General features: G+C 37.4%; 2 protein-coding genes across 6 annotated transcripts; one reads left to right on the top strand and one right to left on the bottom strand.

The window, feature by feature from the left end:
• Nucleotides 1-1,647: 1,647 nt before the first annotated feature.
• Nucleotides 1,648-20,677, top strand: rab44 (RAB44, member RAS oncogene family). 5 transcript variants are annotated; one of them, XM_027007851.3, is made up of 10 exons: nucleotides 1,648-1,804; nucleotides 2,736-17,628; nucleotides 17,738-17,820; nucleotides 18,147-18,304; nucleotides 18,433-18,555; nucleotides 18,717-18,798; nucleotides 18,906-19,020; nucleotides 19,202-19,300; nucleotides 19,472-19,548; nucleotides 19,683-20,677. In XM_027007851.3, the coding sequence occupies exons 2-10, from the start codon at nucleotides 2,752-2,754 to the stop codon at nucleotides 19,768-19,770; spliced, it is 15,702 nt and encodes a 5,233-aa protein (XP_026863652.3). In that variant the 5' UTR covers nucleotides 1,648-1,804; nucleotides 2,736-2,751; the 3' UTR covers nucleotides 19,771-20,677. The 5 variants fall into 5 exon arrangements, 3 of the variants coding, with proteins under 3 accessions (XP_026863652.3, XP_035380700.2, XP_081574654.1); XR_014124718.1 differs by lacking the exons at nucleotides 18,717-18,798; nucleotides 19,683-20,677 and having other exon boundaries at nucleotides 18,982-19,020; nucleotides 19,472-19,510; XR_014124717.1 differs by lacking the exons at nucleotides 18,717-18,798; nucleotides 19,472-19,548; nucleotides 19,683-20,677.
• Nucleotides 19,990-26,340, bottom strand: entpd8 (ectonucleoside triphosphate diphosphohydrolase 8). Its single transcript, XM_027007797.3, has 10 exons — nucleotides 25,254-26,340; nucleotides 24,737-24,876; nucleotides 23,818-23,935; nucleotides 23,547-23,697; nucleotides 22,607-22,766; nucleotides 22,173-22,403; nucleotides 21,507-21,773; nucleotides 21,095-21,205; nucleotides 20,780-20,914; nucleotides 19,990-20,184 (listed from the first exon to the last, which is right to left on the bottom strand). Exons 2-10 carry the CDS (start codon nucleotides 24,863-24,865, stop codon nucleotides 19,990-19,992), a joined length of 1,497 nt encoding a protein of 498 aa, XP_026863598.2. The 5' UTR covers nucleotides 24,866-24,876; nucleotides 25,254-26,340.
• Nucleotides 26,341-27,880: the final 1,540 nt, after the last annotated feature.

Genomic DNA, 27,880 nt, shown 5'->3' with positions numbered 1-27,880 from the left:
TTTTTTGCAGATGAAATTCATACATTCAGATATGTTCTATTTTTTTTAGATGTTAACTTGCCAAGCGCTTTTTAGATTAGCATATGAGCTAGGAAAGTACAGAAACTGTGGTTGACCCAGTGGTGAAGGAATCAGGATGAAATAGGAGGATGTCTCCTGCCTTTTTTTTTCTCTTCGTTGAGTAATGTATCAATATACTGTTTGTTGTTGGAATGAAAATGATGCATCCAGAAACTTGTTCCTACACATTTGGGTCATCCAGTGTCTGCATCCTATTGTAGCACAGTCAGATATAAATGTAGAGATCACTGCTTCATCACTTACCCTATGGCTATAGCCATCCCAATGCCCCCCCCCCCCCCCCCCCAAAAAAAAATGACTGAGACATGCCCTTTGACTGCCCTTTTTCACCTCTCATTAGGTCCCCCAGGAGAAGGAGCTTTAGCTGCGGTCATAGCAGGTGAATATGATGGGGTTTTGTTTTCACCCCTTGTATGCCATTGTCACTCATTAAATGAGAATTGGTTAATAGCACTTGCAGAGGGGGGGGGGTTACACTTGGTTATAGATCTCTTTCTAGAGAAAGCAGAAGGGATGGGTCTTTTGTCTAGAGATAGAAATCATAAACCTTCACAAGCTTTCTCAAGATCACGCAGGTAAGGTTGTACTCACATAGGTTGTTCCTCTCATGAAGATGTAAGAACAATGACAATGTATATATGTACAGTAAGAATTTGTTTTAGTTTTTTTACATTTATTTTTCTTTTTAAATTTGTATATCTCTGTAGTCACTCCCGATCTAATGACTAGAGGTAAGGTATGCCTACAGTCAAGCTTTGAAGAAGGTTGTTCTCTGTATCCTGCAGACACAGCTTGCATGCATGATGGTTTTTTGTGTGTGTGTCATTAAGATTCAGACTTTTAGAAATGTTTAAGTATAGTTTAATTATTTCTCGGTCTACACTAACCTCTTACCTGCAGTGATAACCCCCTTTTCATAATTAGCTGTAAAACTGGCCTTGCATTTTTTACACCTGTTTTTCATTTTTACTTCAAATAAACTTTTAGCTGAATTTCATGTTTTTTTTCCCTTTCATTGCCAATTTAGCATTATTTTAACTGCAACTACTTTTTTAAAAACTTTGCTTCTCCATATTTTATTGTACAGAAACCCATAAAAATGCAGTTAAGATTTATGCTGTCTGGGTTTGACTAAGTAAATGATTGAAGTAGATAAAGATGAGTAGGTTATACCTATAACAGAAAAATATGAATAAACAGTACACAACAATTTTAGCATATGTCGTCTTTTTTGCTTTTTAAGCTGTTAACTTGGCTGAATGGGGTCCTTTTATCTTTTTCTTTGTGACTTATGAAGAGGAGTTATTAAGTCTTTGTGGTAGAGAACTTTGAGCAATTAAAGAATAGTATCATGAGATGGGCAGTGTAAAGCTTGTGCTTAGTACAGAGGTAGCTAGATGATAATGTTATAAGTGTGTTCTGTGAGTTCTTGAATATTAATCATCTGTGTTGTTAACACAGGAAATAAGGCCTGCACTTCTCATGCATCTGTGAAAGTGCATGCAGGTCACAATTTAGTTAAAGTGCAGAGTGTCAGCAGCACAGGAAGTCAAAACCCGGGTACAGCAAAGGAGGAAGTGACATGGTTGGGCAAAAACTGATGTACAGATGTATCACCCAAAAGGCGACGATAAGACGCATCAGGAACTACTGTCTGTGCATTACTCTAGGACATTCAGAAGTGAACAGTTTCCTGAATAAAGAACTTTAGCTGAGCTTTGGGGTAGGTTTCCATCTTGTGTCTTTTAAGAGATTTAAAAGAGGCTGCATTTACCATTGTGTGTTATGTCATTTAATTTGTCTAATATTTACCAAATAGATGGAAAAAAGTATTGAGATTTTATGAATGCTGTTGCCTTTATAGTTTGTATATAATTTTGCCCGGAAAGCTAGAATAATTGTATCAAACCAGTTAATTTTATCTATAGATGCAAATAAAGCATTTGATCTATAAAGCAATTAATTTGTATATCAAGTTTTGAAGTTATATGCAGTAGGTTCACATAGTAAGCACACTTTTGATGCTTTAAAGAATATGACAACATATTAACATATTAAGGGATATGTGTGTACTTGTGTGTATACGCCTGCTTGTACCATATCTGAGTTTTAAGCACATTATTGCTACTTCTAAATAGGATATTACAGTGTAGATATCAGAGAAACGTTATTGCAGGGAATTTGTGCAACATTTCATTTTATCATCCAGGAAATGTCAAAATGTGAGTAACAAACTGATTTTAAAAGTGACAAATAAGCATTCTGTGGTTTGCCTTTAGGTGGTTTTAGTTGTGACATTGTCTTAATAATATCACTGTTTATGTCTATCAAGTCTGGCAACAACTAAATGTTATGAACTGCTGATGTAGGGGCTGCAGAATGTTGCAAGTATTATAGAGTCTTTCAGCTACACAAGGCACTTCAGCCAAAAGCACAGGGGAAAAAAATGTTTTTCTTAAAGCTTTATTAATAGTTGCATATGTTATTATGCTACTAGTATGTTGTAAATGTTGAAACATCTAAGTTACAGAAGAATTAGTCATTCCCATGCCTTAACCTTTAGGACTCTCTGGTTTCTATTTGAGTCATATTTTTGTAAAGATTTCTAAAGGTTAGGTTAAATATTGAGTATTGTGTTGTGTTTGTCACTGCAGGGCAGTGTGAAGAAACATGTCAGGCAGAAAGTCAAAAAAGAGCCAGAAGCTTGCATCCACCCGGCAAAGTCTTAACAGAAAAAGTAACATAGGTACTCAAGAGAAGGAAAATTATGATGGGCCGCCACATTCTGGCAATGAAGATCATGAATGTGAGAAAAATAAGACTGACACACTTAATGAAATCCTACCAGCTTCTTTACTTCTTCAGGCTGGTGGGGCGGCAACAGCTTGCACTGATCAGCAGAATTCTTCTTTAGAGCCTTCTCCCTACTCACAGTCACAGGACTGCAAAGATTTACTGGTACCTACTGAGGTTGCAAGTAAAAAGAGAAAAATAGGATCAACACGCAAAAACAACAGAGGGCTTAAAGCTGCAGAACAAAATGAAAAAGAACCACGGTGCAGACTGGAAGTAAGTGAAGAGAATACTGAACAGCATGGAGTGACTGAAGTAGTGTCAGTCATAGAGGAGGGAAGCAAAGAAGAATATGGCCAGCCAGATCTGTCAGACTGTTCACCCAGTCAATTTTTAAAACCTGAGAGATCTACCCTACAAGGGGAGCATTTGCTGCTTGGTAGCATTACACATACAGAAGAGGCTGCAGAAAATAACATGGGTCATAATTTAGAAATAACCTTTCAAAGCCAAACTATGGGCCTCTCTTGTTATGACCACGACCAATCCATGAAGGCAGCATTAAATCAAGAATCAATAAGTCATTCATTAGATTGCAGAATTGTCACACCAGCTGAAAGTAAACTATCCCATAATGATTCTTTGCAAATGTACAATCAAATGGAGATGTTTAGTGATCAAGTAAAGTTTTTACACAACATTACAGACCAAAAGAGGAAGGTGGACACAGCTCAGACACATCTTACAGGAAATGAGGTGGAGAAAAACTTGAGTGAAGAACTTTGTCCAAAAAAACATTTTTATGAAATGGCTAACCAATATGGAATTGTGTTCAATGAAGATAGCAGAAATGTTGAGAATTTTCAGGTGTCCCAGGATATGCAGGTTATTCCCTCTAAGTCATGCACTGCCCTGAACACAATGCTTGAGCAATCCAAATTAGATTTTATGTGTGAAGTCAAAGGAGATAAGGAAACAAAGAGTACATTCATATCTCATGACTATAGCACTGAAGCCAGAGGAGCAGATACAATTACAACCTCTTTGATAAATGAACATCAGCAGCAATGTTCAGGTACATCTGAAAACGGATTTTATTCCAGTATAGATGGAACCAAAGAGTCTCATGGTACAATAACTTTGGAAAATATTAGTACTACAGTAGAAACTGTTGATGAAGACTTGGTTAGTAGTTGCTTAAAGCATAAAGGTGACACTTCAAAGCTAACTCAGGATTTGGAGAGTGCTTATGAGTTAAAAAGTACGGATTGTTGGGAGGAAAAGAAAGAATGTAACAATTTATGTGTAGTAAGTGATAGAGTAGACAGTGAATCAAATGAAGTGGTTGAAGCTTCATACCCTACACAACCTATACAGTCAGATAGCATTATTTTACCATTAGAACAGGAACATCAAGTAGGAGCTTCATTAGACAAAATTTCATATGAGATAGGATTCCATTGTGACTCCCCAGACTTGGAATTTAAATGTCACAAAGATGAACAGTATGATTTTTCTTTTGCCAGATGTTTAAATGGCGATAGCAATTTAAGGGAAAATGCAGAGGGCAGAAACCTAAATAAACTAAATAATGACGAATGTTGTGAGACCAAGACAGAGAAGAAGGAGGTAGAGAGTAACACCATGGCCTTCACTTCTTCAAGTCAGTTACTTATTTCTAAAATATGCCATACAAAAAAGGTGTCAGACGTAGTTGATGAAACTACGCTGATTCATGCTGAAACACTGTATGAGATAACGAATGAGGAACTTGAAACTAGCAACAAGGCACATGATGTTCCATATAGTGATTCACAAGAACTCCCACCTGAGTTAGAGATGCAATCAGTGGAAGGAGATGGTGTTGATCTATGTTCAGGTTCTCATCGATTGCCTGACAATAAACTTGATCAAGGTACTAGGCTCTATGCTGAGGTTCCATTTCAATCAAACCACATCATAATAGATAAAGATGAGATGGGAGGAAATTACATTACCAACGATAAGAATCACAAGCTTTTTGAGCAAATACAGTCAACAGAGAATGTTTATCATAGTGTATTATCTAGAGGAAAAGAGGAGGATAGTGGGGATACTACATTGGCAGTTGATGAGACATTTCAATTAACAAAGAGATATCCTGGAGAGGTAGATATCCTGGAGAGGACAGATATAAGTACAGAACACGGACGGCTTTTAGTGTATGGGAGTGTGGATTGTGTGAGTGAAGACAGAGTAAACCATGAAAAACGAGCACAGACCACAGGTCAGATAATAAAGCAAGCTGATGATTTTCAGCTATCTTTAGCAGATGAACTACAAAGACAGGGCACATGCTTTGAGGAAGGCATGAGATATGAGTCACATGGAGAGCATGAAAGACAAGAAGCAAAAATATTTCAGAGTCTTAGTCCTATGGTCAAAGACAAGATAGTTGAGAGTGATGCAGGACTAATAGGTCATGACTATGGTGCGCCTGAAAAAGACAACATACCACAAAAGTCAGTGGTCTGTGTTGAGGTTACAGATGTACTCATGACAAATTCTGCTAAACAAGAGGATAATAAAACCTCAATCACATTGTTTGTGAGTAAAGATGAGGAAACAGAAGATATTGTCAGCTCAAATCCAGAGTATGAGTTCCTTGACACAAAGAATAAGGCTATGGAAATGAACAGTAAGACATATAGAGGGATAGATACAGCATCCACAATATTACCAGATATGGAAGAACTTCAGATCCACAAAACACAAAACAAATCAGAATTGGAGGAAATTACAGTACAAAAAGATGAGTTAGTGGACGAAGAGAAGGATGGTGAACCCTTATCTTTACTAGATAATTTCCTTAATATTTCTCATAATTCAAAATTAGAAGAGTTCAAAGCATCAGAATGGACTGAGATTGTAACTGTCACAAAAGATGCAGATCATATCTCAACATCAATTGGGCATATGGGTATAAAAGAAGTTGAACCAAATGAAATAATCAGCCAAGATGAAGATAGGAACCTTTATGAAGAAGAGAAAGATGTGTCTCTAACAGATAGATCAAATGGGGAATTAAAAGATGTAACAAAAGAGTGTGGAAAGATCGATACACAACCTGTTATTTTGTTAGATGTTGTTCATCAGAGTGAGCCAGTTGTGTTTGTTGGTGTCAGCCAAACAGAAGCACCACTGGAAAGTACAAAGCATAGAGAGTCAATGATAGACGATAAGCAGGATTATGAGCTCACATCTTCAAATGAGCAGAAAATGGCACCAGTCATCAGAGATATTCAGAATGATTTAACAGATCATTCTTCTCCCCACAAAACCTCCATGACAGTTGAAGATTGTGAGTCTACTGAAAATGGAAGCCCCAAACAAGTCGATGATTCTCCTATATGTGCAACAATAGAGCACATCTATGAAATACAGGACAGTGTAATCACACCAGTGAATAAAGAAATTACTCTTGAAGTTTTGTCTGATCAAGTAACACAGTTGCCATGGGATGATAAAGAAAAAGGAAAAAGAGGCGTGGAAGATGAAGATGGTGACGTTTGTCAAGAAGAGAAAAATATGCCTCTTTCAGATATATATGACTTATCAAGCACAACAAATGAATTCAGTAAAGATGACAAAAATGAGGTAAAAGAAGAAATAAAAGCTGGGTCCACAGAATATTCCACCAGAGAGGACTTTAGCCTGGTATGTTCAAAGCAATATATGCATTCTGAATTATTCTCTCAAACTAATGAACAAAATGTATCTACTAAAACACCACCATCAACAGTGCTAGAAAATTCAGACTCCACGGAAGATGACAGGAATAGAAAAGAGAATACTGAAGTAAGAAACACAGAACTATGTGCAAAAATCCAAACAAAGAAAAAGAAGAGGTTTGGATCAACTCGGAGGCTTCAAGGTGAACACCAGCAAGGTAGAGAAAGAAAAGAAAGGCAGTGGCAAAAGGTGGAAGATACAGAAGGAACAGAACATGACAGGGAAGAGAGATGTTCTGAAGAAATCACAAATCTAGAGCCTACTCACCACTTATTCACAGAACCACACAGTGTTGAGAGAAAGGTATCACTTGACCAATCTTTGACAACTGAGCGAGAAGAAGGGGAATTAAAAGATGTAACAGGAGAGTGTGGAAAGATCGATACACCACCTGTTCACTTGCTAGATGTTGTTCATCAAAGTGAGCCAGTTGTCTTTGATGGTGTCAGCCAAGCAAAAGCACCATTGGAAAGTACAAAGCATGGAGAGTCAGTGATAGACGATGAGCAGGATTATGAGTTCACATCTTCAAATGAGCAGAAAATGGCACCAGTCATCAGAGATATTCAGAATGATTTTACAGATCATGCTTCTCCCCAGGAAGCTTCCATGACAGTTGAAGATTGTGATTCAGAGTCTACTGAAAATGGAAGCTCCAAACAAGTTGATGGTTCTCCTATATGTGCAACAATAGAGCACATCTATGAAATACAGGACAGTGTAATCATGCCAGTGAATAAAGAAATAACTCTTGAAGTTTTGTCTGATCAAGTAACACAGTTGCCATGGGATGATAACTCGGATGAAGACCATTTAGTGCAGACAACAAGCAGAGAATTAGAAACGGAGCCACCTGAAAATACATGTCCAGTTATTCACATACAGGATTTAAAAAGCACTATGTGTAATGAAACTGAGGTCCTCAAAATGCAAAACATATCTGGAGAAATGGTAGAAACTGCAATGAAAAAGAAGGAACCTGCAGTGGAGAAACAGAAGAATGATGAACACATATCTTTAGAAGATCCTCTCCATTCTCCTCCTGACCCAAAATTAGGAGAGTTGAAAGCATCAAAATGTGCTGAACTTTTTACTGATACAACAGATACTGATCACATCTTGACATCTGTTGAGCAAGCAGAAGTAGCAGATGATGATCAACTTACTGAACCAAAAGAATTCCTTGGCCATGGGCCCAGCACTCCTTTTCAAGAGTACGCAAATATACAGATCAATGCAGCTGGTCACAGAAGAAAAATGGGCTCACTTCGGACTTTTGAAGGAAAAAGAGGCGTGGAAGATGAAGATGGTGACGTTTGTCAAGAAGAGAAAAATATGCCTCTTGCAGATATATATGACTTATCAAGCACAACAAATGAATTCAGTAAAGATGACAAAAATGAGGTAAAAGAAGAAATAAAAGCTGGGTCCACAGAATATTCCACCAGAGAGGACTTTAGCCTGGTATGTTCAAAGCAATATATGCATTCTGAATTATTCTCTCAAACTAATGAACAAAATGTATCTACTAAAACACCACCATCAACAGTGCTAGAAAATTCAGACTCCACGGAAGATGACAGGAATAGAAAAGAGAATACTGAAGTAAGAAACACAGAACTATGTGCAAAAATCCAAACAAAGAAAAAGAAGAGGTTTGGATCAACTCGGAGGCTACAAGGTGAACACCAGCAAGGTAGAGAAAGAAAAGAAAGGCAGTGGCAAAAGGTGGAAGATACAGAAGGAACAGAACATGACAGGGAAGAGAGATGTTCTGAAGAAATCACAAATCTAGAGCCTACTCACCACTTATTCACAGAACCACACAGTGTTGAGAGAAAGGTGTCACTTGACCAATCTTTGACAACTGAGCGAGAAGAAGGGGAATTAAAAGATGTAACAGGAGAGTGTGGAAAGATCGATACACCACCTGTTCACTTGCTAGATGTTGTTCATCAAAGTGAGCCAGTTGTCTTTGATGGTGCCAGCCAAGCAAAAGCACCATTGGAAAGTACAAAGCATGGAGAGTCAGTGATAGACGATGAGCAGGATTATGAGTTCACATCTTCAAATGAGCAGAAAATGGCACCAGTCATCAGAGATATTCAGAATGATTTTACAGATCATGCTTCTCCCCAGGAAGCTTCCATGACAGTTGAAGATTGTGATTCAGAGTCTACTGAAAATGGAAGCTCCAAACAAGTCGATGGTTCTCCTATATGTGCAACAATAGAGCACATCTATGAAATACAGGACAGTGTAATCATGCCAGTGAATAAAGAAATAACTCTTGAAGTTTTGTCTGATCAAGTAACACAGTTGCCATGGGATGATAACTCGGATGAAGACCATTTAGTGCAGACAACAAGCAGAGAATTAGAAACGGAGCCACCTGAAAATACATGTCCAGTTATTCACATACAGGATTTAAAAAGCACTATGTGTAATGAAACTGAGGTCCTCAAAATGCAAAACATATCTGGAGAAATGGTAGAAACTGCAATGAAAAAGAAGGAACCTGCAGTGGAGAAACAGAAGAATGATGAACACATATCTTTAGAAGATCCTCTCCATTCTCCTCCTGACCCAAAATTAGGAGAGTTGAAAGCATCAAAATGTGCTGAACTTTTTACTGATACAACAGATACTGATCACATCTTGACATCTGTTGAGCAAGCAGAAGTAGCAGATGATGATCAACTTACTGAACTAAAAGAATTCTTTGGCCATGGGCCCAGCACTCCTTTTCAAGAGTACGCAAATATACAGATCAATGCAGCTGGTCACAGAAGAAAAATGGGCTCGCTTCGGACTTTTGAAGGAAAAAGAGGCGTGGAAGATGAAGATGGTGACGTTTGTCAAGAAGAGAAAAATATGCCTCTTGCAGATATATATGACTTATCAAGCACAACAAATGAATTCAGTAAAGATGACAAAAATGAGGTAAAAGAAGAAATAAAAGCTGGGTCCACAGAATATTCCACCAGAGAGGACTTTAGCCTGGTATGTTCAAAGCAATATATGCATTCTGAATTATTCTCTCAAACTAATGAACAAAATGTATCTACTAAAACACCACCATCAACAGTGCTAGAAAATTCAGACTCCACGGAAGATGACAGGAATAGAAAAGAGAATACTGAAGTAAGAAACACAGAACTATGTGCAAAAATCCAAACAAAGAAAAAGAAGAGGTTTGGATCAACTCGGAGGCTTCAAGGTGAACACCAGCAAGGTAGAGAAAGAAAAGAAAGGCAGTGGCAAAAGGTGGAAGATACAGAAGGAACAGAACATGACAGGGAAGAGAGATGTTCTGAAGAAATCACAAATCTAGAGCCTACTCACCACTTATTCACAGAACCACACAGTGTTGAGAGAAAGGTGTCACTTGACCAATCTTTGACAACTGAGCGAGAAGAAGGGGAATTAAAAGATGTAACAGGAGAGTGTGGAAAGATCGATACACCACCTGTTCACTTGCTAGATGTTGTTCATCAAAGTGAGCCAGTTGTCTTTGATGTTGCCAGCCAAGCAAAAGCACCATTGGAAAGTACAAAGCATGGAGAGTCAGTGATAGACGATGAGCAGGATTATGAGTTCACATCTTCAAATGAGCAGAAAATGGCACCAGTCATCAGAGATATTCAGAATGATTTTACAGATCATGCTTCTCCCCAGGAAGCTTCCATGACAGTTGAAGATTGTGATTCAGAGTCTACTGAAAATGGAAGCTCCAAACAAGTCGATGGTTCTCCTATATGTGCAACAATAGAGCACATCTATGAAATACAGGACAGTGTAATCATGCCAGTGAATAAAGAAATAACTCTTGAAGTTTTGTCTGATCAAGTAACACAGTTGCCATGGGATGATAACTCGGATGAAGACCATTTAGTGCAGACAACAAGCAGAGAATTAGAAACGGAGCCACCTGAAAATACATGTCCAGTTATTCACATACAGGATTTAAAAAGCACTATGTGTAATGAAACTGAGGTCCTCAAAATGCAAAACATATCTGGAGAAATGGTAGAAACTGCAATGAAAAAGAAGGAACCTGCAGTGGAGAAACAGAAGAATGATGAACACATATCTTTAGAAGATCCTCTCCATTCTCCTCCTGACCCAAAATTAGGAGAGTTGAAAGCATCAAAATGTGCTGAACTTTTTACTGATACAACAGATACTGATCACATCTTGACATCTGTTGAGCAAGCAGAAGTAGCAGATGATGATCAACTTACTGAACCAAAAGAATTCCTTGGCCATGGGCCCAGCACTCCTTTTCAAGAGTACGCAAATATACAGATCAATGCAGCTGGTCACAGAAGAAAAATGGGCTCACTTCGGACTTTTGAAGGAAAAAGAGGCGTGGAAGATGAAGATGGTGACGTTTGTCAAGAAGAGAAAAATATGCCTCTTGCAGATATATATGACTTATCAAGCACAACAAATGAATTCAGTAAAGATGACAAAAATGAGGTAAAAGAAGAAATAAAAGCTGGGTCCACAGAATATTCCACCAGAGAGGACTTTAGCCTGGTATGTTCAAAGCAATATATGCATTCTGAATTATTCTCTCAAACTAATGAACAAAATGTATCTACTAAAACACCACCATCAACAGTGCTAGAAAATTCAGACTCCACGGAAGATGACAGGAATAGAAAAGAGAATACTGAAGTAAGAAACACAGAACTATGTGCAAAAATCCAAACAAAGAAAAAGAAGAGGTTTGGATCAACTCGGAGGCTACAAGGTGAACACCAGCAAGGTAGAGAAAGAAAAGAAAGGCAGTGGCAAAAGGTGGAAGATACAGAAGGAACAGAACATGACAGGGAAGAGAGATGTTCTGAAGAAATCACAAATCTAGAGCCTACTCACCACTTATTCACAGAACCACACAGTGTTGAGAGAAAGGTGTCACTTGACCAATCTTTGACAACTGAGCGAGAAGAAGGGGAATTAAAAGATGTAACAGGAGAGTGTGGAAAGATCGATACACCACCTGTTCACTTGCTAGATGTTGTTCATCAAAGTGAGCCAGTTGTCTTTGATGGTGCCAGCCAAGCAAAAGCACCATTGGAAAGTACAAAGCATGGAGAGTCAGTGATAGACGATGAGCAGGATTATGAGTTCACATCTTCAAATGAGCAGAAAATGGCACCAGTCATCAGAGATATTCAGAATGATTTTACAGATCATGCTTCTCCCCAGGAAGCTTCCATGACAGTTGAAGATTGTGATTCAGAGTCTACTGAAAATGGAAGCTCCAAACAAGTCGATGGTTCTCCTATATGTGCAACAATAGAGCACATCTATGAAATACAGGACAGTGTAATCATGCCAGTGAATAAAGAAATAACTCTTGAAGTTTTGTCTGATCAAGTAACACAGTTGCCATGGGATGATAACTCGGATGAAGACCATTTAGTGCAGACAACAAGCAGAGAATTAGAAACGGAGCCACCTGAAAATACATGTCCAGTTATTCACATACAGGATTTAAAAAGCACTATGTGTAATGAAACTGAGGTCCTCAAAATGCAAAACATATCTGGAGAAATGGTAGAAACTGCAATGAAAAAGAAGGAACCTGCAGTGGAGAAACAGAAGAATGATGAACACATATCTTTAGAAGATCCTCTCCATTCTCCTCCTGACCCAAAATTAGGAGAGTTGAAAGCATCAAAATGTGCTGAACTTTTTACTGATACAACAGATACTGATCACATCTTGACATCTGTTGAGCAAGCAGAAGTAGCAGATGATGATCAACTTACTGAACTAAAAGAATTCTTTGGCCATGGGCCCAGCACTCCTTTTCAAGAGTACGCAAATATACAGATCAATGCAGCTGGTCACAGAAGAAAAATGGGCTCGCTTCGGACTTTTGAAGGAAAAAGAGGCGTGGAAGATGAAGATGGTGACGTTTGTCAAGAAGAGAAAAATATGCCTCTTGCAGATATATATGACTTATCAAGCACAACAAATGAATTCAGTAAAGATGACAAAAATGAGGTAAAAGAAGAAATAAAAGCTGGGTCCACAGAATATTCCACCAGAGAGGACTTTAGCCTGGTATGTTCAAAGCAATATATGCATTCTGAATTATTCTCTCAAACTAATGAACAAAATGTATCTACTAAAACACCACCATCAACAGTGCTAGAAAATTCAGACTCCACGGAAGATGACAGGAATAGAAAAGAGAATACTGAAGTAAGAAACACAGAACTATGTGCAAAAATCCAAACAAAGAAAAAGAAGAGGTTTGGATCAACTCGGAGGCTTCAAGGTGAACACCAGCAAGGTAGAGAAAGAAAAGAAAGGCAGTGGCAAAAGGTGGAAGATACAGAAGGAACAGAACATGACAGGGAAGAGAGATGTTCTGAAGAAATCACAAATCTAGAGCCTACTCACCACTTATTCACAGAACCACACAGTGTTGAGAGAAAGGTGTCACTTGACCAATCTTTGACAACTGAGCGAGAAGAAGGGGAATTAAAAGATGTAACAGGAGAGTGTGGAAAGATCGATACACCACCTGTTCACTTGCTAGATGTTGTTCATCAAAGTGAGCCAGTTGTCTTTGATGGTGCCAGCCAAGCAAAAGCACCATTGGAAAGTACAAAGCATGGAGAGTCAGTGATAGACGATGAGCAGGATTATGAGTTCACATCTTCAAATGAGCAGAAAATGGCACCAGTCATCAGAGATATTCAGAATGATTTTACAGATCATGCTTCTCCCCAGGAAGCTTCCATGACAGTTGAAGATTGTGATTCAGAGTCTACTGAAAATGGAAGCTCCAAACAAGTCGATGGTTCTCCTATATGTGCAACAATAGAGCACATCTATGAAATACAGGACAGTGTAATCATGCCAGTGAATAAAGAAATAACTCTTGAAGTTTTGTCTGATCAAGTAACACAGTTGCCATGGGATGATAACTCGGATGAAGACCATTTAGTGCAGACAACAAGCAGAGAATTAGAAACGGAGCCACCTGAAAATACATGTCCAGTTATTCACATACAGGATTTAAAAAGCACTATGTGTAATGAAACTGAGGTCCTCAAAATGCAAAACATATCTGGAGAAATGGTAGAAACTGCAATGAAAAAGAAGGAACCTGCAGTGGAGAAACAGAAGAATGATGAACACATATCTTTAGAAGATCCTCTCCATTCTCCTCCTGACCCAAAATTAGGAGAGTTGAAAGCATCAAAATGTGCTGAACTTTTTACTGATACAACAGATACTGATCACATCTTGACATCTGTTGAGCAAGCAGAAGTAGCAGATGATGATCAACTTACTGAACTAAAAGAATTCTTTGGCCATGGGCCCAGCACTCCTTTTCAAGAGTACGCAAATATACAGATCAATGCAGCTGGTCACAGAAGAAAAATGGGCTCGCTTCGGACTTTTGAAGGAAAAAGAGGCGTGGAAGATGAAGATGGTGACGTTTGTCAAGAAGAGAAAAATATGCCTCTTGCAGATATATATGACTTATCAAGCACAACAAATGAATTCAGTAAAGATGACAAAAATGAGGTAAAAGAAGAAATAAAAGCTGGGTCCACAGAATATTCCACCAGAGAGGACTTTAGCCTGGTATGTTCAAAGCAATATATGCATTCTGAATTATTCTCTCAAACTAATGAACAAAATGTATCTACTAAAACACCACCATCAACAGTGCTAGAAAATTCAGACTCCACGGAAGATGACAGGAATAGAAAAGAGAATACTGAAGTAAGAAACACAGAACTATGTGCAAAAATCCAAACAAAGAAAAAGAAGAGGTTTGGATCAACTCGGAGGCTTCAAGGTGAACACCAGCAAGGTAGAGAAAGAAAAGAAAGGCAGTGGCAAAAGGTGGAAGATACAGAAGGAACAGAACATGACAGGGAAGAGAGATGTTCTGAAGAAATCACAAATCTAGAGCCTACTCACCACTTATTCACAGAACCACACAGTGTTGAGAGAAAGGTGTCACTTGACCAATCTTTGACAACTGAGCGAGAAGAAGGGGAATTAAAAGATGTAACAGGAGAGTGTGGAAAGATCGATACACCACCTGTTCACTTGCTAGATGTTGTTCATCAAAGTGAGCCAGTTGTCTTTGATGGTGCCAGCCAAGCAAAAGCACCATTGGAAAGTACAAAGCATGGAGAGTCAGTGATAGACGATGAGCAGGATTATGAGTTCACATCTTCAAATGAGCAGAAAATGGCACCAGTCATCAGAGATATTCAGAATGATTTTACAGATCATGCTTCTCCCCAGGAAGCTTCCATGACAGTTGAAGATTGTGATTCAGAGTCTACTGAAAATGGAAGCTCCAAACAAGTCGATGGTTCTCCTATATGTGCAACAATAGAGCACATCTATGAAATACAGGACAGTGTAATCATGCCAGTGAATAAAGAAATAACTCTTGAAGTTTTGTCTGATCAAGTAACACAGTTGCCATGGGATGATAACTCGGATGAAGACCATTTAGTGCAGACAACAAGCAGAGAATTAGAAACGGAGCCACCTGAAAATACATGTCCAGTTATTCACATACAGGATTTAAAAAGCACTATGTGTAATGAAACTGAGGTCCTCAAAATGCAAAACATATCTGGAGAAATGGTAGAAACTGCAATGAAAAAGAAGGAACCTGCAGTGGAGAAACAGAAGAATGATGAACACATATCTTTAGAAGATCCTCTCCATTCTCCTCCTGACCCAAAATTAGGAGAGTTGAAAGCATCAAAATGTGCTGAACTTTTTACTGATACAACAGATACTGATCACATCTTGACATCTGTTGAGCAAGCAGAAGTAGCAGATGATGATCAACTTACTGAACTAAAAGAATTCTTTGGCCATGGGCCCAGCACTCCTTTTCAAGAGTACGCAAATATACAGATCAATGCAGCTGGTCACAGAAGAAAAATGGGCTCGCTTCGGACTTTTGAAGGAAAAAGAGGCGTGGAAGATGAAGATGGTGACGTTTGTCAAGAAGAGAAAAATATGCCTCTTGCAGATATATATGACTTATCAAGCACAACAAATGAATTCAGTAAAGATGACAAAAATGAGGTAAAAGAAGAAATAAAAGCTGGGTCCACAGAATATTCCACCAGAGAGGACTTTAGCCTGGTATGTTCAAAGCAATATATGCATTCTGAATTATTCTCTCAAACTAATGAACAAAATGTATCTACTAAAACACCACCATCAACAGTGCTAGAAAATTCAGACTCCACGGAAGATGACAGGAATAGAAAAGAGAATACTGAAGTAAGAAACACAGAACTATGTGCAAAAATCCAAACAAAGAAAAAGAAGAGGTTTGGATCAACTCGGAGGCTTCAAGGTGAACACCAGCAAGGTAGAGAAAGAAAAGAAAGGCAGTGGCAAAAGGTGGAAGATACAGAAGGAACAGAACATGACAGGGAAGAGAGATGTTCTGAAGAAATCACAAATCTAGAGCCTACTCACCACTTATTCACAGAACCACACAGTGTTGAGAGAAAGGTGTCACTTGACCAATCTTTGACAACTGAGCGAGAAGAAGGGGAATTAAAAGATGTAACAGGAGAGTGTGGAAAGATCGATACACCACCTGTTCACTTGCTAGATGTTGTTCATCAAAGTGAGCCAGTTGTCTTTGATGGTGCCAGCCAAGCAAAAGCACCATTGGAAAGTACAAAGCATGGAGAGTCAGTGATAGACGATGAGCAGGATTATGAGTTCACATCTTCAAATGAGCAGAAAATGGCACCAGTCATCAGAGATATTCAGAATGATTTTACAGATCATGCTTCTCCCCAGGAAGCTTCCATGACAGTTGAAGATTGTGATTCAGAGTCTACTGAAAATGGAAGCTCCAAACAAGTTGATGGTTCTCCTTCATGCACAACAATTGAGCACAATGATCAAGTAAGACAGTTGCATTGGGATGATAACTTGGTGGAAGACCATTTAGAGCACACAACCAGCAGAGAATTAGGAACAGAGCCACTTGATAGCATATACCCAGAGATTCACATAAAGTTTTCAATCAGCACTCAGGATAAAGTGATTTCAGAGAAAAGTAACTCTGAGAAAAGGAGGAAGATGGGGTCAACACGAAGGAGTCTTCGAGGGCAACTTCCTGAAAGTGACCAGACATGCACTATTCAAGGGATAAAAGAAGAGGAAAACATTAAGCAACAAAAAATAGATCAATGCACACCAGTGACTGGGAAAGATAATTTACAGGTTATAACAAGTGTCTTTATTCCTACATCTTCATCTGAATCATCTTCTCAATCCAGAGATCACCACTCAAATCCCTCAAATCAGGTAATTGAAAAAATAGATAAGAAGAAAAGAAAGATGGGTTCAACTCGCAAGAATCTCCCGGGAGTAGAGAACAAGAAGCCAATAATGGAAAGAATGAAAGATATAAATCCAAAAGATGATGAAGACATTGCCAGAGAAGAGGCAAAATCAGCAATAAATTATGGTATAGTCAATACAGTGTCAGGACTTCATGACGCAGCTTGTGGATGTAGTGAGGTTGATGCAACAGAACAAGATAATCAGCCACAACTTTGTGAAAAACCTAATCAATTAGAAGGCTCCCTTCTCAGTGAGATAGAGTATGAACTAAAAAAGGGTAGCTCATTAAATTCTCTATTGGAAACATATGATAATCAACAAAACATATTTGGAAACTCTGATCCAGTGGCTGAGCAGAGTCAGAGCACTCTTCAGATACCAGCGTCTCTCAAAATTCTCTCTCAAGCTTACACTGAACCTGCCTCCCCTGGAAGAAAGAGAAAAATGGGATCAACACGCAAAACTTCTAGAAACAAGCATATAGAAGAAACTGGGGATAAGAAGAGAGAGACTGAACAGGACATTGTCACCCCAAAAATCTCAGAAGACACGAAGGAATCTGCAAAAGATGTCCTTGTGCCCACTGATGATTTAACAGTATGTATCTCCTCCCCCCATTTTAATTTCTACATTTCAGCCTAATTATTTATTAGACCTCTGCACATTTTGTGTTTAACTGGCATTAAATATTCTCTACATTGCACAGGTTTGTAAGCCATGTTTAATCTCAGAACCAGGGAGTTTACCCAACTCTCATGCAGTCTCTGACCCCAGTAGAATGGAAACAAGGTATACATGAAAATTCTCTTATTTGTTTTGTAGGGAATCACATTATTTAATTCTTTATTTTGTCTTGACTCCTGTCTATAATTTCATACACTGCCAGTCTCATGTACAATATTTGTTTCCCAATCAGCTTAATCATGTGCTAAAGCAAAACATGCATTGCATACAATGAACAGCTTGCAAGAGGAACTTCTCGGCTGTTTATTCATAAGGGTTTTGCCATTATCAATTTCTTTTTAAATGAACTTATTTTGCTCAATTTGTTTAAAATTTAGTCATTCAATAATTTACTCATTCAATAAACTCTTTGCCTTGTTCCTCCTTTACAGCCCAAGTAATGAACAAGGTATAAAACCTTTTGTGAAAGAGGTAGATGTATCTACAGAAGATGGCCTGGTTTCCTTGGATGACATCAGAAAGTTTGCACTCTATGATGGAAGCAGTGGGAAAAGAGTGAAGATAGATTTTGAGGAATGGAATAAACAAGGTAAGAGTTGAAATGGACTAACTGGGAGGGAACAAACTGTGGGGTGTGGGTGCTGTGGGGAATGATTTCAGCTGAAATTTAGAGAAAAGCAATTCAAACCCATAGCAAACTAAATCTTTATTGTGTAGTCCCAGATTTTGGAGTTGCTGTGTATAATGTGGTGATAGTTGGGAACTGCAACGTGGGGAAGACATCCTTCATAAAACGCTTTCAAAGTGGACACTTTAGCCCAGAGTTCTATTCTACCGTTGGTGAGTCTAAGGATTCAGTTTAAAAATCAGTTTAAAGCTGTATGTTGATTGTAAAACATCCTTGGGTCTTGAGAAAGGTGCTGTATAAGTGTAAATTCATTCATTCATATTATATTGTTTTCTAATATTGGGAGAGTTTATATTTATGTATATATATTTAGGTGTTGACACCTTTGTCCAGACCATTACACTGGGTAACAGAACAATTAAGATGAGTGTATGGGACACTGCAGGTCAGGAGAGGTAACAAAAAAAACTGACAAACAATACCGCAGTTATACAAAATACTTAAAATTGTTATGATAGTTATGACATGTAGAAATGTTAATTTCTGGAAATGTCAAAAATAGGTATCACAGCATTACAACACAGTTGTTTCACAAGGCCCAGGGCCTTTTGCTGATGTATGACATCACATGCTCCCAGAGTTTCATTGCTGTTCGTGACTGGATCTCCCAGATTCAGGTTAGTTTAACCACTAATGTTATTATGATGACATGGAGACTATTGACATTGTCGTTGAAACTCACCTTTAAAACACCTATTGCTGTCATTAGTATCATTCAATACATTTAATTCAAAGTAATATTTATCTTCATGTTATTCCCTATTCCCAGCTCTATTAATCATATATAATCCTGCACAGGAAAGGGCCCCTGCTGATGTAATCATTATGTTACTTGGCAACAAGAAGGACTGCGCTGACCGCAAAGTGCAGCTCAGGGAAGGGGAGGATCTGTCAAGGGTACAACAACATTAATACTGACCTTGGCTTCTGACAGCATGGAAACTTGACTGATTTTCAACCCAATTTAAAAAGCATTGCCATTTAATTTCTCTGGTCTACATAAAATGTTGATTGACTAACATATTAAGTATATAATGTAGTGCTTTTGGGCTTCTTAACCCAATATAGGAATATAAGATTAATTTTATGGAGTGCAGTGCTGCAACTGGTGAGAACGTGTCAGAATCTATGAAGGCTCTGGCTTGGTAAGTCAAAAGGCCCATACAAACACTATTTTCACCTTTTTTTCCCTTTAAATTGCTCAGTTTGTGTGTGTGTGTGTGTGTGTGTGTGTGTGTGTGTGTGTGTGTGTGTGTGTGGGATGACTCATTACTTCTAGGCTATTGGTGAAACAAAGAGTAAGGAAAGAGGAAGAACAAACAATATTACAGCAAAAGCAACCACAGAAGAAGTCAGGTTGCTGTTGAAAACACACCTGCCTTATATAAACAAAAATATACACATTTTTCCACATATTTTATGAAACTTGTGTGTACAAAAACACATTTATGAATTATATGTTGAACTTTATCTTACATTTTAAACTGGCTGAACTGAAATTATCTGAACAAATGGAATTGATGCCACCTCTAGTGGGATACACACAATATAAATTAATGTGTATAATTACACACAGTGAGTCTCTCTCAATGCTTTGGGCCCCAAGCACAGAGGACGATTAGAATTAATATGCTGAGAAAGAGTACAAATACAATGAAGAAAACCTCTGCTGCCCATTGGCTGTGTTGTACTCCTGTAATCACTAGAGGGCGGTCAGAGGAAATTAGATTGGTCAGGTTAAGCATATAGCCCAGGGTCCAACCAATGTCATTGTCTTCCGCCTGTAATGTAAAAATTACCAGTACTGAAAAAATCAAATTTACTTCATTGATCAAGGAGGCAAATGCTAGAATGAGAATTTCTCTATATTTCTTTTAATGTATTGACAGAATAATTTTTGGGAAATTATTTTTTTACGGAATAAATACATTTTTCAAAGATTTTAAGTAATTTGCTACTGAACAAATTAACTTTTTATATTGTACTCAGTCTATAGTTTGCTTTTTCATCTATCCTTTGAAAACTGTTTAGATGTATACTTTTTTATAATGGTGAATGCTTATGGTTAATACTTTATAGTGAGGATAACTGTGTAGGTTCAATTGCACCCACCTTCAAGTTTTTATTTAATTGTGTTGTGTAAGTATATATATGTCTAAAAATAATAATAAAACATAAGGTTTTGTCTCTGTAACTTTCACAGTAAATTGCATATCTTTAGATATAGTAGCATTTTGTGCATGGCATTAAAATAATAAAAACCTACAAACTCTATCAGCACTAAAACACTTATTACACATATACTGTTAAAGTCCATTTATGTTGGTGAGCATGCCATTTGGCTATGCTTTTGCTTAGAAATTGTATGCCCCTCACCTGTTTATAAAAGTAGATTTGATCCCAGCTATCATTGAACTTAAATCCTTTGAGGAGAATAGTCATGATATAATGTGCTGAACCACAGTAATCCCGAAGATATGTTTCCTTCACTTTTGGATATTCTAACACAAGCTGAAAACAAATAAAACAGTAAGTAGTCAGGTAGCTTAAGGTAGCACAAATAATAAGTGGCTGTCAGTGGAAGCTGAATGATAGCACTCACTTATGACACATAACAACTATGTTAGAAAGTGTGTAATTCTAAAGAGTTAATGGTGGGCAGAAAGTGTGAGGCAGGACACGATGACTCACTGTGTCCCAGGTTTTGTTGCAGTAGGACTCAATTGTGGCAAGGACTCGAGGCAGTGGAGTCCTTGGAGCAAGACCAAGGAAATTAAAGGTGTAGAAGTAAGCAGAAAAGGCCTGAGAGCAAAAGACACCAATGCTGTGAGAAAAAAAGTGGCAAAGCCTGGTAATATACCAGAAATGCATTTTGTCCATATCTACATTTACAGCATTTAGCAGACACACAGCATTTAGCAATTTACTTGTTAGTCCATTTGCATCCTACTAATTCCTAAGTGGTATAACTCCTCCAAAAGTAGACATTTAAGTAGAATATCAAGTCTGCTAAAGTAGCATTTTAATTTATTATTTGAATAATGTAAGACAGAAGCATATTTTCTGCATAAGCCATCTTTTTTAATTTTGGGAAAACACTCACAAAGAATTCTCCATTGACTGGAGGCTGATAGACTCCATTAAAGCCACAGTCTGGGTAAAATGAGCAGTCAGTCAGGTTTATGATGCTCTTCATCAATGACAGGCAGAGCTGAGAATCACCAGTCCCTAGGAAAGTAACCTTTAATGCAGGGTCAAAGGGCAATGGCTTGACCACACAAGGAGAATTGTAAAGTTCACCCAGTTTTAGCGTCAAACTGTAATTCCTGTGATAGCAGGGATGTTGGACAACAGAAGAAGGTCTAGCAGCCTGAAACCAGTAAAAGAGTAAATGTTTTGGAAAAATGATTTTGCAAGCATGCCAGGACAATCCATTAATGAACCTTCCAAAAATAGTGTAATATGAATATCATAAAACTATAGCAATATAAGACCAATATAAGCACCAAGTAACAGCAGCATTGTCTAATAAATGGAATAAATGATTTCAGAATATCAAATGTGACACCAGGACAGATTTTACTGTCTATAAAAATCAGCCTCCATCATTCACTGTATGAAACAAATGTGTGATGGCAGAAACGTGCATAAAGACAGAAACATGTCATTACAGAATGACAGTGACAGGTAACTACCAAATTTCTTTATGCAGCACTTCTACCATCTTTGTCACCCTTACTTTCTAACCTCTGAAATCTCGAGCACTAACCATGTGCAGGTACGCCTGGAGCATCTTCAAGGCTTGGTCTTTGCCGTAGCACAGGTAACTATATGTGTACAGCTGGTACCTGTAGCCATAGAGCTGGAGGTCAAATGCAGACCCTGGGTCTTTAACTGGATCCTTGGGTGTAAAGGAAATTTGTGCAGATGCACCACCCAAGTCCAGAGCTCCTTGAATCTTCCCTGACTTTGGATGAACCCATCTACCATCAAATGCATACTGTTTGGGGAAACAAAAATCTGAAATTATTAGACAAAAGAATAGGTCTGACCCTATTGTGGTGAACATACCATACAGAGGATTTCAAATTTCAAAATTGGAGTATTTCCATTTTGGTTTGCAATTATCATGATGATAAGGAATCATTAATCCATCCAGTCAGCAAAAATGTTGTACTTGTCATAAATGCAGGCCTACTGCACCTTAATGAAGCCCTCCAAAAGATAGTTGATGGTGATCCATCCATAGGCCCCCTCCTCCATGCCAGTGAGAATTCTGGCCCCACGAAAATCAAAGGGATAACTCTGGATAGCTTTGGTCACCTCAGCCAGTATCCTTTCTGCCTGAGTTTGGTTTTCTAACCTGTGCAACAAAGTAATTAAAACACTAATTACTTCTAGTTTGTTTTTTGTTTTTTTACTTTTGCTTTTATTTTATATTATTTTTATAAAAAATAAAATGATATTAATATTATTATTTCTTTTATATATAGTTTAATTTATATTAGTTTAATTTATATTATATTTTATATCTAGTTTATACTTTATTATTTTATAATTTAATAACAGTGGTGAAAATAAACAAATAAATATTTACCTGTAAAGATGTCCCAGCAGGGGAACTTTAGTAATAAAATTTGTAGAATTTTGAAAGCATGTAATTCAAGATTAAATTATTAAATATTGTCTATTGTAAAATAAATAACTATTTAATTAAAACTGAATTGAATTGAATATAATCATATTGCCATATACCAGATTCATACATAGTTGTGACTGCAGCTACATCAACAATTTCAAGGATACATTTCTATCAAAAAAGTCTTTATCCTCTTCGCTTATTCTTTGCTGTTTTTCACATTTCAATCTATATAATCATATTCACTAATGCATTTTATCTTGGACCAGAACGTGTAATGAATTTTAAGCCACTCTGAATTCCAAAAATAAGAGGACACCTTTTCCTTATGAAAAAAACACAGTGGTACTTCTGTGCAGATGACTTAACACAATGTGTCTGTTACAATCTGCTACTGTAGTGCACATACTGGTTTAGCCTATATCTAGAATGCCCTGATCATACATGGCCAAATAGTCCTTGTATATCCAAGTAATGGACCAGGCAGAATAAGAGGCCACTCACATGAGAAGACGCATGCCAGCTGTGGCTCCCAGATACACAGGTGTTGTGCTTAGCTGGCTGGGTGGTATTGCTGTCATGGCAACATCTATGCATTCTTTTAGGCTTTGTCCTGCATCAGGAGGGTTTGTGACATAACTGGATATGCCATCACCTAAACCAGAGAGCCATTTTCAACCCTAATATAATTTCTGCATTCATCAGTAAAGGTTACAAATAACTTACAATGATTTTAATGCCAAACTCATCTTACTGCCAGCCAAAAAGAGCTTACCTTTCACATCACAAGTCAGTTTCTGAGAAACAATTCCAGTGTTGTTTTCCTTGTTCCCTGGCCACTGATACAGGAAGAGGGAAGTGTGTGTGGAACCCGCATCAAACACAATCCCATACTGAGGAAATCAAACAAAAACAATATATCCACGTTTTCTCAAATGCTAGGAAACGAATGATCATTCCTTTCTGGACTTGCTTTGACAATGCTGATGTATGAGAAACAGCTAATGCTCAGCATGCCCTCAGACTCTTCTGTGCAACTAGTCAAGATCCTAATTATGGTTTTGTAGTAAGAATACTTAAGTATCATTTACATTATTTAGCTGACACTTTTATCCAAAGCAACTTACTATTCTGATTGAACACAACTTGAGCAACTGAGGGTTAAGAGCCTTGCTCAGAGGCCCAACAGTGGCAACCTGGCAGTGGTGGGGCTTGAACTGGTAACCTTCTGATTGCTCATCATGTATTGTTGTTGGAGACTTATTGTTGTTGGTGACTTGTAATGGACACTTCCAGTTTAAACTGAATTTTATACTAGGTTACACTATTTGGCAAAATCAGCCAATTACGCTTGGGTAATTCACCCATATGATCACACCTGATCCATATCTTTTAAACTTGTAGGCTACTTTTATGAAACATGATTTTTTTTGATTTTTTTTTTTTTTTTACCCATAGACCTTTTTGGGTTAAAACTGATTATCCCTTGCTGTGATCCCTTGCTGAAGTAACTGTAGTCCAACTTTTACAAATGTGTTGATATAAAAGATTGCTACATAATCATTATGTGAATTTGATGTTTGGATTACATGGTTGTTGCTCATTATCAAAAAGAAATACTTTCACCTCATGGCATCTATAATTAGCAAGCACAGATCAAATGGAGTGGAATGAGGCTTGTGTATGAAAAGCACCTGTGTTGAGTATGGCAAATCCACTGTCTGATGTTTAGCAACAGTGAGGACCAGAGCAATGACAGTCATGCATGCAATTGCTAACAATGTAATACCCAGTAGCACAGGTTTGAAGCATGGCTTGTCCATCACTCTTATCTCTAGATAAACACACAGCCACACACAAATATACAGAAATGTCTGGTTAAAGTTTTTGCAATATTCAAAACAAAAGACAGCAAGACATACAGTTACTACTAAAGTATTTTTATTTAAAATTTCTAAATATGTGGTGTATCTATGTACAATGTTTGCTGATCTGCTTATAACAAGAAAAGTTAGAAGATATAACATTTTATTGTGTGGATAATCATTAATAACATATTACATGTAACGTAACATATTAACAAATGTGGACTCCACAATGAGTTAACCATTAACTTCTTTTCCGAGACAACTTTGTTGCTAAAGTTCTGATAGGATGACAGAAAGGCAAAGTAGAGACAGACCCCTGAAAAAAAATGTCTACCTTACTTACCCTGTGTTGTCTTGCAGTACTCTGTGAGTTAGTGCAGTACCAGAACTCCACACAGCAAACTGGAAGAAACTCAGCAAATCTGAGGAGTATACCGTTCACACATCCGCTTCACTCTGGCAAGTGAGCATATACTCTGTTTCTCTCTGACTCAGACAATATCCCTCAACCACTTTCTTACACACACACACACACACACACACACATACCCTGCTGGTTTCCCTAAGGTGTTCCCTGCTGTGTTCTGTATCTTATTGCTTTAATGCAAGGATTTTTAAATCACAAATGCAAAACATTTACTTTTTTGTTATCTTATTATTTATACTATTGCTATAACTGTCATATATGAAGGCACCATGTCCAAAAAAGTTGAGTTCAAGAGATAATTTTATTGGACAATTTCCAAAACGCAACAATGTGAATGACAAACTTTCTTGTCTTTGCAAAACTGAAACCATGTATCTGTTATATTGACAATGTAATGAAACAATATTTGTACTTAAGAGCTTTAAGAAGTAATACTACTGAAAGGTTGCATGTAATTTCTCCCACCTGATGAATTGGGGGCCAAAAACTGAAGGCACTCAAACAAACATAATGCATAAAATGCTTTAAATATATTAAATGCATAAAACTGTAAGGAAACATTAATAGAAGGTTTTCACAACTCTTACTACAGAAACTGAACAATTTCTTATTTTACCATCAGAACAAATATAGGAATATCTGAAAATTCTGCTCAGAAACAAATTGTGATAATCCTCTAATGTTCTGAGAATATCATAATTGGACACATTGTAATTACAAAACATTGTATAAATGTATAAATTGTATAAAACCTTGTATAAATGTTGTAACATTCACAGTACATATAAGTTCACATACATACAGGTACATGACAGAGGTTTGTGGCATTTTGTACATATTTAAAAGTCTTTAGCTTAATTTTGTTCTGGATAGAACTAAACACAGCATTAAGCATACAAATTTAAACATGTTTTATATTTAACTTTTACACATACAAATGTATGCACTTTTGTTTTTTATTCTGATATTGATTGTAGAGTATCTTTGATGTATTTATTCAGATGTAGTCCAATGCTTGTAAAATACAAGATTTATTTAAATTATGTGTATGTATCTTATCAGGCATTCAGCATTTACCCATACAGTGACAAATCTTCTTATTCTTGTACTAATCAGCATTACTGAACATGTTCACAATATTTCTATAGTGATAGCTTTAGTTTGGAACACCTGTGCACAACAATCTCATATGTCCTTTCAACCAGAACTTCAACATCCTGATTAGGATTCCACAAAAGCTTTGCTCCTACTTGAATATCTCCCACACAAAGAAAACTGTAATCACTCACCGTCATGCTCAATTATAAATTAACCTGGAAAAAAGGGGGATGGTGCAAAACGTATCATAAAACATATCAGATTAAATTTCCCATATGAGTACCCGCTAATGCCATGTCTAGCTAATTGAGGTTCTGCATGACACAATCATGTCTCTCATTGCAAAACACACACACACACAGTTTCTTGGAAGCCTGATCCTGGATTTACACCTAACCCTAATTATTACCAAAGACACAAAATGAATAATCTGGTGCTTACATTTCTACAACTAAAACATATCTTACATTTTCAAAATTAGAACATTCTGCTAAAGTAGAACTTCTATCCTCACAAATGTTTCTACCCTGTAAGGAGAGCCCATCTCCACAGCAGAATGATAAATTAAACATGGGCATACAAGCTTTGATTATTCATAAAACAAACCCTCTTGGACTTGAGTCTTTCTGAATTACTTCATATCTACTCTCCACATCCCATGCTATTTAGTAAATCTTATAACTAACTGCCAACTAGTTATTCTAAAAACCTAAATCTGCTGACCAAAGTAGTGACTGTAGCAAGTGAGAGGAATCATAAGGAAGTGCCTTGTCATAAAGGAGGTTTTTTTTGCTTTATCTGTTGATGATAAGTTACTATAAAGTATATGCCCAGAAGGAGATTTGCAAGTCGTACAGGAGTCAAGCAACCACAAAGCATAATCATCCCACCAGTAGCATAACCAGAAAGGAATTTCAAGAGGGAATACTAAATGAAATCACTGTAAAATTAAACTGACAAGTGCGATAAAGTACTCTACTAGAAGCAGCTGTATGGTTCAGCATTTGTCATCAAATTATTTACGACATCTACCGGCATCTTGTCAGATTAAAAACATTAACAGGTAGAGGAGGTAAACCTTTTATGGCAGTTCCATTGTTTTTAACTTCATTGTCATAAGAAGAAGTTGCTGTTTTGTTTTGTTTTGCATTTATGTGACAGAACTTTCATCGCTAGTGCATCACTATCTTTCCAACAAAAACCTAATCCTGTTAATCCTGTTTTACACCAGAGCAGCTGTTAGGTAATAAAATGTGATTAAACAAAACCCATTTGACATCTGGGTCTTTCCCATTTTATGAACATTATCATAGCCCAATTAACATACAAAATAACTTTACATGTACTTAACACCAATCCCTCATTATTAATAATCTGGAACTGTCATAAAATACTTCAGAGAAGGGTTTTGAGTCCCTCCCTAGTTATTACAGTGAAATCCCTCC

This window comes from Electrophorus electricus, chromosome 7 (assembly GCF_041902795.1).
Source record: "Electrophorus electricus isolate QZ-2024a chromosome 7, ASM4190279v1, whole genome shotgun sequence".
NCBI lineage: Eukaryota > Metazoa > Chordata > Actinopteri > Gymnotiformes > Gymnotidae > Electrophorus > Electrophorus electricus.
This window is presented reverse-complemented; position numbering and strand designations above follow the sequence as displayed.